Consider the following 19,593-nt stretch of genomic DNA (forward strand, 5'->3'; position numbering starts at 1 on the left):
TTCTCAGGGGGATTCTCTGGCCTCTGATTTTAAGTTGAGGTATGAGATTAGTCATTACCATATCAAGTTGTCAATCTCTTGTTTCTAGAATCTCTGGTAAGAACCTGATAGTAGCAAATGTGAAAGACTCCCTCCATTATGTGATCATTTCAATAGCACAATGCTCACATTAGGCCCTTGACCAGTATTCCCAATTTTTGATCCCTTGGTTGAAAGAGGAAGCACAGGCAAATGAACAGAAATCTCTTCTTAGGAATTATTTTTTTATTTTGTTTTGTTTTTGAACAAGTAGGTGTTATAGACAAATAAAGACACCACAGTTTATTTAATATGAAACTATTTTCCACAGCTATAATTTAGTTTATAGTTTTAAGCTATAATAATTTTTTGTCTGCGACAAAAAAAAGACATTGTCACATTCATTGCTCCTTACATATTGGGGAGCTGGTAGCAGAAATGTTCCTTTCCTGGACTAGTTAAAAGTTTGTTTACCATTCCCATGCCATTCAATTTCAGAATCAAAGCAGAGTTCAAGATTCCTTTTTTAGAAAACCACCACAAAGTTAAAGTCCATTGGCTTATCGGGATATATATTGTCAAAGCATCAATTTCCTTTTGCACCTTTCTTCATGCTTATGGAATAAGGATCTGTACTTAAATTTTCCTTTATACTCACCTTTATCTTTAGTTTACATTTAGTTGTAGAAAATTAAAGTATCTTCCACTCTCAACCACAGGATTGTAGCAAGATAGATTGATAAATATGAAAAAGCATGGTAAATGGTAGGAGTCCAATGTTTGAAGTTCAAACCCAACTTTTGAGGCATTTTCAGGAGGTTTTTCTCCCTGACTATTATTAAATGACAATAAGGGATTCATCGCTTCTGTCTCTGGAAGTACCAAAGCAGCCACTGGACAACAAAAGGCCAAGCCAGCAAGAAAAGCCAAGTATGAGGAGACAGATGTACAGGCCAACTTGGCAGGTCCTGTGAGATAAAAAAAAATGGCAGAGACTAAAGAAAAAATTGGAAGTGCTTGTCAACCTTCCTGGATTCTAGAAATCCAGGAGATCTGCTTTCTCCAATCCATTTAATATTTCTCAGATTAAGATTCAGATAAAAATGATTAATAAGTGAAAGTAACTACTTTTGAAGTTTTATTCATTAATCAAATATTCTTACTGTTTAATGGGAATTGATGGTGTGGAACAGGAGGAATAAATATGTTAATACTAACAGAAAACATTTTGACATAAGCTTAGAGGAGACTTGTGCCTTACTACTATTGCTGTCTATATTTCTCATTTAAGGCTGCACTCCTCTCAGAATTAGCAGCCAATTATCTGGTACCATCTAGATGCTTGTATAAATGTATTTGCAAAATTTCCCATCATGAGTCACTATACCTTTGTATCAGGTACTTTGGATGGAGGGCAAGGTTTCAACATGGACGTATGGGGCTGAAAGACAGAAAAATCAAGATGGATGTAACAACTAGCACACTACTCCTCTCTCATTCTATTTTCTAAGTTGAAAATGTATATCAAATATCAGAATAATTGGGGGTAACTTTATACATGGATGGGAAATGATACATGTAAAATTTTAACAATGTTTTTAAGATCAGAATCCTTGACATTTTATGTAATTTTATAACTCTTGCTATATCCATTTATGTAAACATGTGAACTACGGCAGATGCCTTTTCGTTTATTTGTATTTGTTTTAAAGATAAGTATTTTGTGTTTTTTTACGGAAACACTTGCTTTCTTCTCTTAACAGATTTTGCCACTGCTAGTTAGTGTGAAACCAGACAATTATCAACTTATACATATAGTCAATAGGGTTATAAAATAACAATGATCATAACAGTACAGATACATCAATAAAACCTGGAGGAGGAGAGGGCTAGGTATGACAGAAAGAAATAAAGATAGATTCAGTGGCTTTATTGGGACCTAAGGTGAGGATTCAGAAGTATATTGAGAACAAAACAGAATAATAATACAAAGCAGAATTCAGCAGCTATAGCTAAACCACTGTGGCCCTATGCAAGTCAGCTTAAAAAAGCTCCCTGGAAAGTGAATTCAGGAACCCTAAAGCACCCAGCTAAAAGGATCTTGCCCACTTTCCTCCAGAGCAATAGATAAAGCTTTGATGCATATCAGATTCTTTTCTAAAGATATTAATATATGAGCAGTGGACTGCTTGTACTGATGAAGATATCAAGAGTTCCAGCACTACAGTACTGGAGGAAAGTTAGGATCTTCTATTTGCATTTTGATTCTACTGTAGTTTAGGACTTTATCATAATAAGCTAATGGAATGTGGGCAGTCTTGGTGCAACCAATGTCTCACCTTGGTGGGAAGGTAACAGTGCTCCATACGTCTTCGGCATTTAGTCATGCCGGCTACATGACCACCGAGACGTCTACAGATAGTGCTGGCTCTTTAGCTTTGAAATGGAGATGAGCCCTGCCCCCTAGAGTCGGGAATGACTAGCATATATGTGTGAGGGGAACCTTTACCTTTAATGTGGGCAGCCCTTCAGCACAATAGCTCTTTTAAGGCTGAATTAGTTTATAAAGAATTTATTGTGGAGTAATCTGTGCTTACAGTTCTAAAATTGTAATTCTTAAATTTTCCCTGTTATTCTCCCCATACTTCCTTTTGTTACTCCCCTCCCTCTCTTCACCCTATTTCCATCAAACAGAGTTAGGGTTGAACTAGTAGAACTGCAGTTTTCAAAATCTCTATGCAAGAACTCCAAGACTTTTGATTTGCAACTTGTCTCCCACATATTCATTTTTTATATGTTGCTTTTAGAACTTTCTGAGCTCAACAATGATTTGTACTTTTATAAACCAACATGCTAGTCAGCTATTAGAGGAAGCAATATACCTGCAAAGCTGCCCATGATTCCAAACATTTGAGTCTTTCCATCACTTTTTTCATATCCTGCTGCAAAGCTTGGATGGTGTTCATCACCTGCAAGGTCATGTCCTTCTGGGTCAAGACATTTATCTGGCTCTCCCTGGTGGCTTCAGGGTTTTGGCTGATCTCAGGTAGGCCAGTCTGCAGGTGTATAAGATGAGATGAACCCAAAAGATCCATTGAAGCTGTAGCAAAAAAATAAAGTAAAATGGATAGATAATGAGACCTCGCTATTTTAAATGAAGAGGTCCCAGAATTTAAATCTGCCTGGATACCATATCTATCCTTGTGCGTCAGAATTAGATGGGAAGGCGCAGAATAACATTTAGGGGGCTTACATGGTTTTTTCTTGCAATATAGGGTAGATAGCTTAAATATAAGGGATTCCAATGTATCAAAACTAATGACAAGTTCATGTATTTCACTGAAAAGGGCAGCCAAATCTTGTTTGGAAGTTATGAAAATAAAGGAAACATTGTTCACAATCCCTAATCTTTTAAGCTAATCAAACAACAGGGCAATCAATAAAAACAAGACAAGGGGAGTGACAAAAAAACTGAAGGGAAGAATAGTGACCAGCTAAATCTACACTAGTATGTTACTAATTAATCTTCCACAAGGTCAAGACTTGAGCTGATCAAGAGAATTCTCCAACATAACCAAGGTAAGAAAGGACATCTCTGTATTATCAGTTGAACCATATGCTGTATAAGGCAGCCCAATCACACTAATGGATACCTGTATGTAGGGTTTCTATATTGTGCTCCAGAAAACCACCATCTCCAGCTTCTTGAACAATGCTACATTTCCTCCAGGAGGTAATGACTAGTGGTTGGTATCTGACTGCTATACAGTTCTGGTGTTCAGTTTACAAATGGCCTAGAACAGATTTTAGAAGCTGGTATACAACATGCCTGTTTTGAGTAGTAATTTTTCTATTATGCTTTTCCCCAACTGTGTATTGTCTAGGTGCTTTGAATGTTCTGCTAACTGAAAATTGTGGAAAGTATTCTCCTAAAATATTTATGGAAAGAAAATTGGAAGATATTATTGCTACAAGAATCAGATGAGTCCATCAAGAAGTAGAATAAGAACACAGGATATGATTATCAACCCCTGCCGAGTAAAACTTGTAATTTAGTTTTGGAATGGAATTACTGTTGCATGTTTCCCACCCTTTCTTTAAACAAAAGATCCTAGATTGGAAAGACATATTTTCACTACATTTTTCAAATAAAATACTCCTTGTAGTAAATTATCAAATCAGGAAGGAAAACTTGTGTATATCTGTCTATAGGAGTGATACTGAATGGAAAAGGACTTTCACATAATGGTTCATTCAAACTCCAAACTCTACTCTCATCATATTTAAATACAGCTTGTGAGATTCAGTTCTAGTTCCAAATGATCTTAGCCTTGGCATAATTTCCCTTTTTTCCCCTCTGATTAATATGTAAATGGAAGTGGATAATAGATGTTGGTCATATTCCTGATTGGCTCTGGCTGAAATATGTGGTAAAATAACTGGCCAGAATTCTACAATATCTCTCATTTGTACCTCACTCCTTCTGAAAACTGACTTTTATGGCTGCCCAATTCAACATCTAACCCTATTTACTTTTTGTTCTCATCTTTTCTCTCAAGGATTATTTCTACAGTGGAAACACAACAGAATATATTTTGTGGATGTCCTTTTAGTAGTAAAAAGATACATTTTCTGCAAAACTTACACATTTTATCTGTGCCTTCATTACTTCAGAATGAAAGCAAATTAATTCTTTTTCAGACCTGTTTGCACTCGTGGATGAAACATAGGATTTTGTTGCCAAATGCATGAGCCACAACACCTATAGACATGTCCTAGACCTGTCTCTGTGCTTTCTTTCTGAAGCAAAAGATTAGGTGTCCCTTCTATTTATCTTCCTTTTCCAGCTAAGGATACTCTAAAACTTACATCCTGTTTTCTCTGTAGCTTGATTCCTGGGAGGGTTGCTCAAGGGAAAGCTTTGTTTGGCTGATAGCCTTCTGGCCTATGGAGAAAGAAAAAGTAAAAAATTAGAATCTTTTTTTTTTGCCACTTTAATTACTACAGTGTTCCTCTCTCCAATTCAAATTAAAATGAAGATTAATTGTTAGGAAACTACCTAGTTTTCTTTTGGAAACCTTACAAAGTGCCTTAAGGGATTACAAATGTTATTCCGTGGAGAGGAAAGTCATAATATAATTCTAGAGCTACTGTATCTGGAGTAGGGTGCCTGAGAGGCCAAGTGTTCAAGTGGGATGATTGACCCTCCTTAGCAATGCTGTAGGGGGAATAAACTTGTAACCCATTTTTTAAAATGACTAAAAGCCAAACATGAGATGCCTTTTCTCCCTATTGTTATTTCAAATAGGTTTTGAAAGTTTACATCTCACGGTTTATATGTGTGTGAGTAAGTGAAAATTAAACAACCAAGTGGTTTTGTCTCAGTCCATCTGTTCAGATCTTGCAAGCCTTAATGTACTAAAAAAAACACCTTTGATATTGTTGCACATTTTATTTTACCTAAATTCATGTATCTAGAAAAGAACTTTGCTTTAGTTTGATTGAACAGCTCAAATTACACAAGTCACTCATTACATGTCCTTAAAAGATGGATCTTTAGATAAACATGGCTTAGGACCATGAGCTGATTAAAAGATTCTTTTAAAAGAATCTGATCACAGCAAAATTAGTTCTGTGATATACCGGTAAATGATTAGATATAGCAAAACTGACAATGGGAGAACAGAATATAATTTATTGCAACCTCCCTAAACAATTGAATTTGTCAGTGTAGGATCAGGATACTCTACTCAGACGACTTTTCCTCATGGTTTCCTAACTGTACTACAGCCTTCGCTCAGTGACCATTTTTAGGCTGTGTCTTCATAATCTTTATTTCCTTCACATCAAGAACTTAAAGCTGCCTTTAATTGTTCTAGTTTTAAAATATTTTTCCTCTTTTGCTGACACAATTTTTGATGTGGATATGATCCATCAGTGATATGATTACTGGTGCAGTCAGGAATGGGATCTGCAGAGTTTCTACTGTCTTCTTTAGGTTCACGGAGGTATATCCACTTCCTTCTTGCCGCTGGTTATTACCCTCCAAAGCCATTCTTGCTTGGGCTGCAGGAGGGTCTGGACACACAAAGGCCTTGCAATGCCCATGTATTGCCTGCTGGGGGCTCTCTGAAGCACTTGTGAAGTCTTATAGAGACTTCTGGTATGTACAAGTTTATAAACACAAATTTAATATTCTTCTGGAAGAGGGATAGATTTGTTTTTTTAAGCTAAGGCTTGTCAGAACCCTTCAACAAGTGAAGCATTATTCACTCTTTCTGGCAAAAGGTAATTTTGATGTTGTGGTAGTGCCATTTTACCCACTAAATAGGCCACTTCTAGGAGCTGCTGGCCATGGCCACTTGATGGCAGCAGTAGCTGAGATGGAGTTTGCTTATTATTGATGGCTCCTTCCTGTTTTATCTGTGGCTTCTCCTGTAATTTGGCAGCTGGATTATTTTTTACATGGATTTAGCACTCTTTCAGAAAAGTGCTAGACAAATTGACAAGCAGCATGGGCCATCTCTGTGCCTGAGCTGTTTACTTATTTATTTATCAAATTTATACAGTTGCCCATCTCATGAGAATGCTTGGTGGAAAGGGGAAACGAAACAGAAGAATCCACCAAGTGCTTTTTAAAAAATTCAAATATCCAGAATACCACCAACTACAACCACTACCTTTGTTACTGAAGCAGAATAGTTATCAACAGGAAGGACAATCCAATACTTTTCTAGCAACTTATGTGCTGGATGGCAGCATTTTGGCATAGACCATTTGGCTGTGTTTAAAGGCAGAGTTTTTAGATTAAGCCTCTTCCTTCTCTTTTCATTTCCATTCCTTGTATCATTTCATCACCTGGTGAGTCTCCACCTGTTCTAGGGTATCACAGAACACCCCATTCTCTGAATCATTTGTCACCTGGCTGCTCTTTATAGCTTTGTTGGTAAGGCCAGATCCTGCAAGAGAAGAATGGCTCAGAATAAAAATAATAAAGTAGAATAAGAAAAAAAACAGAACAGATATGTGTCGTTGTGAATACATGTCCAAGTGATTGTATCTTACAAAACCTGAACAGCCAGATATCAGGTATTACGCCTTTCCCCATAAATTAGGACCAATAAGGGACGCTTTAGTACCTTACTAAAATTTTAAATGTTTAAAACTGTTTTTGTGGGCATATTATTTAAATTGGCTTTGCAAAATGTCAGATCCACAAGAGTCTGGTAATGGCAGTGGATATACATTTTATAAAGAAAAATAAATCTGAATTGCCTAGGTATCTTATCTGATTTACAGAAGAGAAGGAAAATAATACACAGAAGTCTGATTTGATCCAATTACTTAAATTATATGCAGCACATTAAGATCCAAGAATCAAGCTGGGCATCAATAAGCCAATAGGCTGATTTCTAATTTATGACATTAGTTTTTAGAAAGTGGAAGGATGAGGAGGAAGAAGGAAAGAGCCCCCTACTTCAAATCAGCTATCTCTTTCTCACAATGGAAATGTCAACAAATTTTAGCTTTGGTTATTTTAAAAGACATCTTATGAAGAAGGAAGTAATTTCACCCACTCACTACACACTTAGTTCTTAATGACTGAATTCATAAGGAGCAGGAAGCAGGCTACCAGCTCTTCTAATTATACAAATATAATTTCCTCTTAGGGGTGAATGTTTGCAGTGAATGCAAAATCTTCTCTCTCCCTTGGCATGAAGTAGCTTCACTCTGTAACAATGATCCTACAGTAAAAATGACTGCATTATTCAACATAAAGTGAAAGGAATGCACATTATCTACTGGGAATACATGTATACACAGGGTACAAATATCCCCCCATTATAGCATTTTATGAGATGTGCTTGCCTGTTTGCTTCCACTCTTCATATACTGGTGAATTTGGACAGATTTCAGCAAGTCCATCTAATGAACTGTTTTGCAAAGACGCAGTCTCTGAGTCTGGATTAACTGCAAAAGGATAGAATGTTTTTCAATGTTCATCATTAAAAGCCTGGGGTGTATTAGTTTTCCCCTATCAGCACTACATCTTTGGTATTAGGGTTAGGTTTGGGATTAGGTCTAGTTTTGCTATTCCTATAGAAATGATTCAATGAAGTGCTTTGCTGAATCTGTACTTCAAAGACAATAAGATCTCCAGCTCCTTGAAAGGTTGACATGGCTGATTTTAGGGACCTCAGCAAAGATGGATTTCAAATCTAAACACACATGCCCAGAAACTTTAAGACAGCCACAACTTGTGCCAAGTCTTTGATCATATATGATGCCTTGGAAGCTTTGAGGAACCAATCCAGTTCTTGCCAAATGATTTGCAAAGTCTTGCTTCATACCATGCTTTAATTTAATTTAAGCACAAGAGTATTATTTATTGAAGCTAATGGCCATAAGGCAAATAATATCCAAACTGGGTATGACTGTTTCCAGGTCTCTGGAATTCCAAGACAACCTCCTGATTTAAAATGGATGATTAGCAGAGAAGGGAGTAGTCACAGAACAGAGCAAGCAAAGAGCTTTTTAACTACTCTTACAGTATGGAACAGTCTGGGCAGAAACAGCATCTTGACTGTAAAGATCTTTTCATGTCTTCTTTAATGCTTGGAAAATAAAGTTCCTAAAAATGGTTGGAGACGCCTACCACACTTTTCATTCAGGAGCTGAGGTTAGCATGCACAGAACTGCCTTCTAATTTTCTTCTTACAATGAAGTTAAGAAATAGGTTAGACTGAAAGAATTACAAAATCAAAATCATCTTGTGGGCGTCTATAGTTGAGATTAATGCTTTACCCAATGTTTCCAACACTGGCTGCCTTATTTTAGCAGAAAAGCTTTTAGAATACATAAAAAAGAGTGACTCTAGAAAAGACCATCCACTGAGCTAAATGAAGACTTTCACTCTTCCTTGAGTAATTTAAGGAAACAAAAAGGATATAACTAAAATGAGAAATTGCTTCTACTGCTCTCTTCTCAATTGTTTGGCAAAATTACAGTGAAATTTTTAATAAACAAATGTATTTCTACCAAAAAAGAAATTAGGCTTAGGAAAAACTGGATCTGTACTCATGGAAGATTTTTGAGATACGCTATTTACTGGGTTTGAGGATCTTTATTTTAGTTATTTGATTTATATCCTGCCTTCAAGGAACTCAAATTAGTAATCATTCAATTTCCCCCATAACCATCCTGTGATTTGGATTACATCAGAGAAGGTGAACTGCTCAGCCATTTGCTGAGCTACCAACAATATAAACAGAAACAGCGTAGTAGCGTATATAGACCAAAATAGAGGCATAGCAGGGAGCCACTCCTATGAATAGCTCAGATGGCCTATATCAGATGCCACTCAAAGGCAGAGAACACATAGTGCCAAGCCATGCAGCCAATTTGATTGGGCAGTTTTCTTGTATTTTGCTAATACAAATGGCATTCAAACTTAGCATGGGAAAAGATCACTCCTAAGCACCTTCACAGTCCTGGTACCCTGGCAAGTTCATGATCTCACAGGTTCTTGAAAGCCAGATAGGCAAACTGCTACTTTATTTTACCCACAATGTCTCCAAAGTTATTTCACTTTGGGAAATGTTAGCTCTTCACTTTTAATTGTCTGCTGCTACACTGCTGAATATAAACTGCAGCCAAGCCCACTGGACAGCAGAGAACCCTTTGTTAAGGACCCCATGAATTTATCCCAAAACCAGTTTGCAGTGTTGCACAGTGAGGCATGAGTTACTCATCCTATTTTAGCTTGAACTATACATTAGGGAAGTCACCACTGGCTATATTCACACAACTTTTTAAAAACCAGATTATCTACTTTTCTGGGTTCACACAATACCCTGAATCATAAGCCAAACAAGCTTGATTTGTATTGTTCAGCTACAAAATATTAACCATAGTTAATCCTAACCAAATGTAATATTGTATGTTTTGATTGAATACTTGCTAGGTCTTTAACTAACCTGCAAAATGTGTTATTAATCCAGCCATTGAGTGGCTTTTGTTCATCACTGCAGGAAGAGGTTAAGAGTTGGGGACAGGCCAAATCTCCTTTTAAGCCTACTGATCCCAAGCTGCTCTGTAGATCTTTTGAGGCTGCTTCCTCTGCCAAAGTCCCAAACAGGCCAAAGCAGGTTTGACTGCTCTACTCCAAACTGATTTGGAGATAGGTCAAAGTATCTAAGATTAGGGCTTGGGAGGCAAAAACAAGAAGGAAAAAACAACCATCTAGTTGAAACTCCCTGGCCTAGAGGACCAATCTTCCATAACCAAACGTGTCTAACAAGATCTTTAAATTCCCAAGAAGAAAATACTCTGTGAACTAAATTACATGGAAGCACCAGCAAAGTGACTTCACACAGAAGTCAAGGAGCCAAAAGAAAGGAGAGAGTAAGATTACGTTTAACTTTAGGTTGTAGATCTTGAATTGAAAAGCGTATAGCTATCTAATCACAGCTGCTGGTGAAAGTATCCCAAATGCCTCCCTCTCAACCTGCTTTTGCTACCCACAATCATACCTGATTTTTTCTTGAAGAAGGATTCGGGTGGTCTGGGCATATCATGGATCACTTCATAGAGGGGTTCAAAGTATACAAACATATCCTCCGAAGATTTGTCCATCGGCACAGTGTTGATCACCTGCCAGAAAGTCTAGAAGTGATCCCAGGTGGTACAACACCATTCTCTGGATCCCCTTGAGAGATCTGGAAGCAGTTGCAGTGATTGCATTGTTGAAATGACCTACTGGGAGGCTCCTGAGATGCCTTCTTGATTTTCATAAAAGAATAGCAGGATCTCTACTTGCACTCAATAAAGGCATTCCAGCTCATAGATGGGCGTGACCCGTCAAAACCGCGGTCGACAAAAGCGCGCTCGGCGAAAGCGCGTACGTGACATCATCACAGCGCGACGAAAAAAATTAAAAATTGAAATAAAAATAAAATTAAAGCAAGTCGATTCACATAAAGGTAAGGGTTAGGTTTAGGTTTAGGGTTAGGGTTAGGTTAAGGGTTAGGGTTAGGGTTACGTTAAGCGTTAGGGTTACGTTTAGCGTTAGATTAAGAGTTAGCATTAGGTTTAGGGTTAGGTTAAGGGTTAGGTTTAGGGTTAGGTTAAGGGTTAGGTTTAGGGTTAGGTTTAGGGTTAGGTTTGGGGGGGTTAGGGTAAGGTTTTCGCTTAAATTTTACATTTACCGATCACAGCGCGATGTTTTCGTCGCGCTGTGATGACATCATGTACGCGCTTTCGTCGAGCGTGCTTTTGTCGACCGCGGTTTTGTGGTGGAACCCATAGATGGGTACCTACCTGAGAAGTTTTCTCCCTGCTTGTTTTCCATTTAAATATTTTTAGAATTAGTTATATTTCACTAAATTGGCCAGACAACGACTTATCTTTGAAGTAGGGAAAAAGAAGCAATGAATTTTTCTAAGTAATTATGACACAAATTTGCCTGCAATACAAATCTCCAAACTTGAATTCTGCTAATACTTTCTAATTAAGCATGTAAATATTAGTATGCACCCATGTTTCCTCAAGAATAAGACTGGGTCTTATTTTCTTTTGGCATCCAAAATAAGTATTAGGGCTTATTTTGAGGGGAGTGTCTTATTTTTTCATGTATGGGAGGCCCACTACTTCTCCTTGCTTATGGCGGGGCAGGAGGTCATGCGGTGCTGCTGTGTGTGAATGGGCGGAGCTACCCCACAGGCCCCACTGGCTTACTTCAGGGCTCTCCAGCTAGGTCCCCCAAGCGCCAACAACTGCCTCACCTTGCAGCCATGGCACCAACACTCCATGCGGCCTCCTGCTCCATTGCAGACACAAGCAAGCAGGAGAAGTGGGCTGGCGGCCACATGGGCTCCTGCTGCAAATGGCTGTCAGTGCTGCCACCATGAGGCAGATGTTGGGCATGGATGTCCTGCCTGTGAAGGCCCTGATGTAAGCCGGTGTGGGGCTTATGTGGCAGCTCCACGTCCCCCTGCCTTGCCTCCTAGCTGAAGCACCTCGAGCAATCAGATGGAATGGTGTGAGAGGCTGCACAGACTCTTAAGTAGCACTTATTTTAGGGTAGGGCTTATATTAGGCCCATATATAAGAAACATGCTAGGGCCATGATGGCGAACGTATAGCACGCATGCCAGAGGTGGTGCGCATGCTATTGCCCCAGGTCAGATCTCCGGGCATTTCTTTCATGAGCTTCTCTTTCTCTGCTAACGACAAAACAGAAGCTCACAAAAGAAAAAGATCTTACCTCTTGTCTCGCTGCCGGTGTTGGGATACCCCGCCTCCTGCTGGCCAGCTGGTCTTTGGGTCTCTGCTGCACATGCGTGCATGCCTGCGAACGTACGCACCCATCCAACCCTAACCCTTTCAGTCTGGGCATGCGTGTGCGCGCAGTTTGGGTACTCGGTGTCTAAAATTATTTATAGAATAGGTTTTATTTTCAGGGAAACAGGGTTATAGCTATTACGTTATAATAATTAGCATGTTTGTGGTAAGTATATAGTTAGAACCAAATAAAATATATCATATAAATTTAGTTGTATGAATTTTAAGTCCTTAAACATAAATTCAAGCTGAGTTTCCTGTCGTTTCTTTCTTGTCTTCTCCACTTTGCATCTTTTAGCAGCCCACTTACAGTGACACTCCTCACTATAAGGAGTTCCCACAACAACCTCATCCAAAGCCCAACCAACCGACATTAATATTTTGCACCATTTACCTTCTGGGCTGCCTTCTTCATTTCCATAATATAAGCAGCCATGGCTTCCTCTTTGGTCATTTTTCCCAAGCTTTTCCAGGCATCCCTGCCAAAACCCCAAAATATCTCTTATCTTGGGCAAGAGCTTCATTAAAGAAAAACCTGCCATAGGTTGAACTAGTTAGAAATTCAGAATCTCTCATAATGGTTCATTCTTAAGGATTTCTTATGTGTGAGCATTAGGGTTAATCACTCAGGGATGACTGGTCATTAGTTTGTGTATGCTATGAATCATATTCTCTTTACTCCAATTTCATGAATACCTTAAAATATTTACAGTCCAGGTTGAACATTTCAAGCGGAGGACTCTATTTAAAACAATTATAAAAATTTAAAAATGGATTGGCTCTGCAAGCAGTTCTAATAGACATTGATATGATTTAGATTAATAATGAATCTATATCAAGATTAAGTCTGGATCCAATTCAGTTAAAAAATAGCAAGTGACAATGATAAAAATAACAAAATTATAGAATTTATGAGAGAAACTCCAGAAGAGGCCTTTTAGCTCTTCTAGTCTATAGTCAAAATCAGTGGTATTTGGGAGAGAGGCAGTGTCAAAATAGATAAGATGACAGTTGCATCTTGGGAATAAAGTCCCACTTTTTGTATATGCCAAAGGGGTGGGGCTTTTGGGATGATGTCATCCCCACCTATTTTGTCCTGTTCTATAAATAATGCTGTTCCAAATGGGCAGCTTCAAAGAAAGCCCTGTTTCTTGATGAAATTACATGTATGTAATTTCTTTACAAGGATGAAACAAAACAGCACTTTTCTGCAATTAACTTATTGGCTGATACAGACAACACATCGACTTTTTCACTCTCCAAATCTATAGAACTTTTTTAGATCAAAAGTAGCAGTTTTGTACTGGATCCAGTGAAATTGAACAATATTAATTGGGTAAGCTTATGTATTAGTTTGCAGATACTCTAGCATTGAAATAGCATCATAGGCTGGATTCTAACAAAATTGCTTAGCTCAAACAAAACCTCAGAAAAGACAGTGTTTCATTTAGAACTGGGAGAATTTGTCACTGGATTTCTTACCATTTATATCTGCCAATAGGATCCCAAAATCCTGGCCTTGGGATCTGGCATTGACCCATTGTTGCCTGCTTGTAGTAACCATAAAAACGTAGCATTTCTTCATACGAAGGCCGATAGGAAGCTGAGGAAATGGAGAACATGTTCAGGACCCTACATGGAAAGAGGTATTTGATGGCAAGATTTCATTTTTAAGGTTCCCAATTGTGGTGGAACCACTGGCTGAAGGGAAGGGGCACCTCTAAGGGAAGTAGTCATTCCAATGTAGAGTCTATTTGGGGGAAGAAATATCTGGGGTCAAACCAATTAGGCCTATACCTGCTGACCCATGAGTCTGGCGAGATTTTTCTAATAGATGAACAATAAAATATCTATTGGATCTATCCATCAGTTATTCTGGTTGATTGTGCCTGACACCAATCTGTCTCCAGCCATAGTTCAATACTGAAAATAAAACAACTGAATCTAAGTTCACATATTTTTTTTCTTTAGGACATTTCATAAGGAGGAAATAGGTGTCAATATATAAACACATCAGCCTAGTCCCGTGATGGCGAACCTATGGCACGCGTGCCACAGGTGGCATGCAGAGCCATTTCTAAGGGCACGCGAGGCGTTGCCCTGTCAGCTCCAGAGCCTGATTTTTGGTGGTTTTTTGCTCCCCAGAGGATTCCCTTAAGCCTCCAAAGGGTGAAGAACAGCCCAATGCAAACCAGAAATGAGGAGAGAGCTGCCTGCACGGGGGAAAGACAAGCGGCAAGGAAAGAAGAAAAGGGGCTTCTTTCCCTTTTGCTGGCTGCTCTGTTTCCCCCCTCCCCCGTGCTATTAAAGGGGATCCTGCCTGATCGCTGGAATTCAATTCTTTCCTTGCCGCTTGTCTTTCTCCTGTGCCAGCAGCTCCCTTCATTTGTCTATTGACTGTAGTGTCCAGGATCCTCTTTGGTGGTGGGGGTGGGAGGGATTTAGCAACCAGATTCAAACCTGCCGAAGTAAAAAGGAACCAATCTATACACAGGAGAATGATAAGGGAAGGTTTTTTGACACAGGAGCACACTTGAGTATCCCACACCCTGGTCTCCGCCCATTTGTGGCAGAGCAACTTCTCCCCTCGCTGGGTGTTAGCCAAGGGGAAGCAGCCAGAACAGGGAGTGGCAGGGAAGACTTGCACAGAAATGCGCAGTCCCCGAAGGTGAGGGGGGCATTAAGTTATGTGGGTGGGCACTTGAGTGCGTGTGATAGCGCGCACGTGCGTGTTTTTGGCAGCCGAGGCGAAAAAGGTTCGCCATCACTGGCCTAGTCACTCAAGCTAAATCACAGGTTGCTGTGCAGTTGCTCTTTCTGAATATTAACCAATAGCCATTATTGTTTACATTCTTCTACCAAGTTGAGTGCTGCATGTAAAGAATGAAAAAAACCTGTAGAATGCTGCATCAAGATATACTGCTCAAACTGGGGAAAATAAGAGTTTTAACTTTTTTTTCCTGAATTTATATATCTGGCTTCTTATTCTTTGTGGCTGTTCGGAGAAGCCTGATAACTTTTGCATTTGGCTCCAGCACTTATAGGTGAGCTAAGTAACCTGAGAAGATCCTCAAAGAGATTCTTACCATTCCTGGGCAAGCCTTGAATGACCTGAACAGCTGCTTCAAACTGTGTCTGGCAATTCGCTTCTTCTGTCTTCAACCCCATTGGTACCTAGTCAGATTTTTAAAAAGAGGTTGAAACTTGGAGCATGCAGACTCCAGGGGAAAGGGGTATAGAGATGAGTGAAGTGGTAGAAAGAAGGATTTTTCTTCCAACGTTTTTCTCCTGCTCAGTGACTTATGAGTTACAGCAAGATCCCATTAGAGAGCTATGCTTTCCCCAAGATCCTGTTTATTATAATTAACTTTGTTAATTAAAATGAATAATCGGTATTATACAGAAAAATGTATTTACAAATAGTATTTATAAAGCAATTGGAGAAGTTAGTCCATAAAGTCTTAGTTATATAGAAGAGGTAAACGTCCATAGATATACAGCCAAATTAACTTCCAAATTGTTGACTGAGCTGCAATTCAATCTCTTGCTCCTAATGATGATTCTAGATAGGGGTTCCTAGCATTACCAATCAAAATACATGTGCAGCTATTCTATCCTGCCAGTGGTGGGATTCAATTTTTTTTACTACCAATTCTGTGTGCGTGACTTGGCTGGACTTGGCAGGGGAAGGATACTGTTAAATCCCCATTCCCACCCCACTCCAGGGGAAGCTTACTGCAAAATCCCCATTTCCTCCCAATCATCTGGGACTCGGGAGGCAGAGAATAAATGGGGGTGGAGCCAGTCAGAGGTTATATTTACAGATTCTCCAAACTACCTAAAATTTCCATTACCGGTTCTCCAGAACTGGCCACAACTTGCTGTTTCCCTCCTTATCATATTTTCTGCAATTACATAAAAAGTTTTTTTAAGTGTGAAGTAAACTGGAAGGTTAAATGAAAATAAGTCTCCATGCCATTAAATTCTGTGACCAACATGGAGGGATTGTTGCAGAAAAGTCATATCTGGAAACACCTAATTCTAAAATGCATATCTTACTGTGAGACCTTCTAGAACTTAGGCAGGGAGAGAGTCTCTTAAGAATCTTCCTCATGTGCCACTTTCTCTGATTGAGCACTGACACCATACCAAGAACGCCAGGTTCTTCTAGCTTAGGTGAGCAAAGTTCCAGTTTCATGATCTGTGTAGCTTTGCAGGACTTGAGAATCAGTTGTTTCACTGATGGAATTTTAGCTTCACTTTGTTTCATTGCTGTGTCTGAATTTAGAGCTTATTTTCCCAGTCAGCCTTAAGTGCAATTCTTATCTAATCAGTTTCAAGACTTTATATTGCAATATTGCAATCTACAAATAAAGATTTTGGGAAGCATGCCCAGGCAGGTAGGTATGCCCAGGCAGGTAGGTATGCAAAACTAGTGTCAAACCATCATCATCATAACTTTCAGTTGAAGTTCAAAAGCAAAAACAATTAGGTCAAAGCCAGTTAGCTTTGCTTTACAGATAGCCCTTGATTTATGACCAAAATGGAGCCCAACATTTCTGTTGCTAAAGTGAGACAATTATTAAGTGAATTTTGCCTTATTTTATGACCTTTCCTGGCACAGTTGTTAAGTGAATTACTGCAGTTAAATTGGTAACATGGCTGTTAAGTGAGTCTGGCTTCCCATTGACTTTGCTTATCAGAAGGTCGAAAATGACTCTGGGACACTACAATTGTCATAAATATGAATCAGTTGCCAATTATCTGAATTTTGATCACGTGACATGGGGAGGCTGTAATGGTCGTAAGTATGAAAAACAGTAATCAGACTTTTTTTCAGCATTGTTGTAACTTTGAAGACACTAAATGAACTGTTAAAAGTTGAGAATTATCTGTAGTACCCAGAGTTCAGATTTTTTTTATAAAAACAAACAAATCTAAGATTATTAACTTGAAAACAAAAGGGATGGGTAGTGATAGCCAGTTTTTCCTAACTTTTATTTATTCTATTAGTCTAGGTCAGAGGTCCCTAAACTTGGCAACTTTAAGACTGGTGGATTTCAATTCCCAGAATTCTCCAGCCAGCCTAGCTGGAAGCCAGCATTTAGAAAGATAAGAACTTCCTAGAACAGACCAAAACCCTTTCAAGCCCCAGATTGTGTTTCTCTAATTGACCAACCAAATATCAGCTGAAAAACAAACAAAAGGGGCAGGTATGTATTAGCTTTTTCATATTCCCCCAGCCACTGGCAATGGGACACAGCTTATCTTTTACTGAATGTGATATTTAAACATATTGCTAAAGAGCTATTGACCATTGTCTGTGATACATTTTTCTGCAGGAAATCCTGAAGTTTACATTAGGAGTACCTACTCCATTGATGCCAAGAGATGCCATTTCCTCAACTAGATCATTCAGACAATGCCAATAGAGTATTACATTCAGTCATATTCTATGCCAAGCACTGCAGTCACATGACATGATTTCTGTTTTCAGAGCTAGTATGTTGCCTCTTTTTTGTCTTATCATGCAAACCATGTTCCAGTGCTTCGGGTATTAACTTTGACATCCTCTTCCATCTTTCTCTTGTAAGACATTCCCAACCTCCTGATACAATGCAGACTGAAATGCTTTTTACCTAATTCAGATGAACATCTGTAGCAACTATAAGTGTTGTCTCCCCAAGCATTCCAAAACAAGAATCTAATTTCCTAAATCCATTCCTCCCAAATGCCAATTTATTTAGCAACTGGTTTGTTATTCCTATGATAATTTCAGATAATGCCTCTGCCTGCATTTTAAAACCTAAGCATTCCTATGTGAATCCTGATCGCAAATTCCCACCGCCCTCTTCTGATCCTTGAGTATCGGCAGGCCTGCAGTCCCGTTCTGTAATTGCATTTGATGATTTCTTTGTTTCTGGGTCAACGTGGAAGCCCGGGGCTTTACTTCCGTCTTTCTTCCGTCATCCTGCCGCAAAGATTATTACCGAAAGGACGTCGGCTTACCGAAAGGACTATATCGCCGGCATCTAATGTCCGTCAGGTGAACCTAAATCCGCTACTCAGCGATGATCCCCTTTTTTCCTTCCAACAATTATGACATGGATATCCCTTCACCAGCCCTACCTCGTACTCGGCTGCACAAATTGCTGTGCTCACTTCCCTCTGTGCCTGCACATCGCGTTTGTCAACTTCTTGTTCACTGCATTAGCAGCTGTTTCAATTTTGACCTTCTGAGTCCCGCCCATAATCGTCCGTATCACGGTGAAGCGAGATTCAGCAAATCATTGCACAGCCAAGAAGGTTACGCCTCTCATCTCGGCCAATTAACAGAAGCAAATTCCCCCGTCTTGATGCTACATACCTCTCTTTATTATCTTGTGCCTCGCCGTGTGTTTTGTTTCGCACCTCCATAGCTTTACCTGTAAAATGTGCCTACCAGCTCCTCCTCCTGGTAAAGAGCTTCTTTTTCTCCATTTAATAAATCAGCTCTTGGGTTCATTCTAAATGTACACAAGCAGATGTAGTTTCCTGAATGTTTCTTGTAAACTATGGAATTGCCAACCTCGTGAATTTCTTTTAAGATAAAGGTGTACGGAGTTTCTTCAGCACTTATCAATGTGAGTTGAAAAGAAGAGCCTGAAGGCCACAGCAAGGAGTGTAAAAATCACATGGAATCACTATTCATCTTATTTATTCATCTGAATGAAACGTATTAGTTTATTTTGCTTAGCAAAAAAGGGATGGTGGAAGCGTTACCAAGTTGGATATATTGTAAATTTATGCTGAATACTAAGCAAACTTATTTATTTATTTATTTATTTATTTTTATTTGGTTTGTCAATCATTTACAAGATAATAGGTATAAGAATAAACATGAGTATGAATGAAATGGGTACCAATAAATGGGGACAGTAGGGAAGGGACAATAGGCACAATTGCGTGCTTATGCACACCCTTACAGACCTCTTAGGAATGGGATGAGGTCAACAGTAGACAGTCTTAGGTTAAAGTTTGGGGTTTTTGATTTGTATATTATGTATAATTGAGGATTTTATTTGTATTTTATGTCGGATAAAATAGAAACAATTGAACTTTGGGGCCACCTTATCTTGGCTGTAAAATTTCAGAAGACTACTAAATGGCAGAGAAGGACTAGTGTTCTGTATCCTTTTTCTATCATTCGTAGTTTGCAACCTTGCAATGGCAGCTGCATTACAATTTTTGACT

General features: G+C 39.0%; 1 protein-coding gene across 3 annotated transcripts; it reads right to left on the reverse strand.

The window, feature by feature from the left end:
* Nucleotides 1-244: 244 nt before the first annotated feature.
* On the reverse strand, nt 245-18,605 carry ACBD4 (acyl-CoA binding domain containing 4). 3 transcript variants are annotated; one of them, XM_087713359.1, is made up of 11 exons: nt 18,490-18,605; nt 15,447-15,534; nt 13,843-13,963; nt 12,755-12,839; nt 10,551-10,671; nt 7,888-7,980; nt 6,877-6,977; nt 4,888-4,963; nt 2,901-3,118; nt 1,406-1,459; nt 245-986 (listed from the first exon to the last, which is right to left on the reverse strand). In XM_087713359.1, exons 2-11 carry the CDS (start codon nt 15,526-15,528, stop codon nt 876-878), a joined length of 1,062 nt encoding a protein of 353 aa, XP_087569485.1. In that variant the 5' UTR covers nt 15,529-15,534; nt 18,490-18,605; the 3' UTR covers nt 245-875. The 3 variants fall into 3 exon arrangements, with proteins under 3 accessions (XP_087569485.1, XP_087569484.1, XP_013924636.1); XM_087713358.1 differs by having other exon boundaries at nt 7,888-7,989; XM_014069161.2 differs by having other exon boundaries at nt 7,888-7,989; nt 18,370-18,568.
* Nucleotides 18,606-19,593: the final 988 nt, after the last annotated feature.

This window comes from Thamnophis sirtalis, unplaced genomic scaffold (assembly GCF_051295495.1).
Source record: "Thamnophis sirtalis isolate CommonGarterSnake01/CBP01778 unplaced genomic scaffold, rThaSir2_p1.2 scaffold_4, whole genome shotgun sequence".
Classification (NCBI taxonomy): domain Eukaryota; kingdom Metazoa; phylum Chordata; class Lepidosauria; order Squamata; family Natricidae; genus Thamnophis; species Thamnophis sirtalis.

What these genes read in the sequence shown, in the direction of transcription:
- ACBD4 (XM_087713358.1), bottom strand. Translation starts at nt 15,528, where the DNA reads ATGGGGTTGAAGACAGAAGAAGCGAATTGCCAGACACAGTTTGAAGCA. An exon ending in AACAGGTGGAGACTCACCAG is followed by an intron (nt 4,964 to 6,876) that starts GTGATGAAATGA and finishes CTTTCTCCATAG; the next exon opens with GCCAGAAGGCTATCAGCCAA. An exon ending in CCAAAGTACCTGATACAAAG is followed by an intron (nt 987 to 1,405) that starts GTATAGTGACTC and finishes TTTATCTCACAG; the next exon opens with GACCTGCCAAGTTGGCCTGT.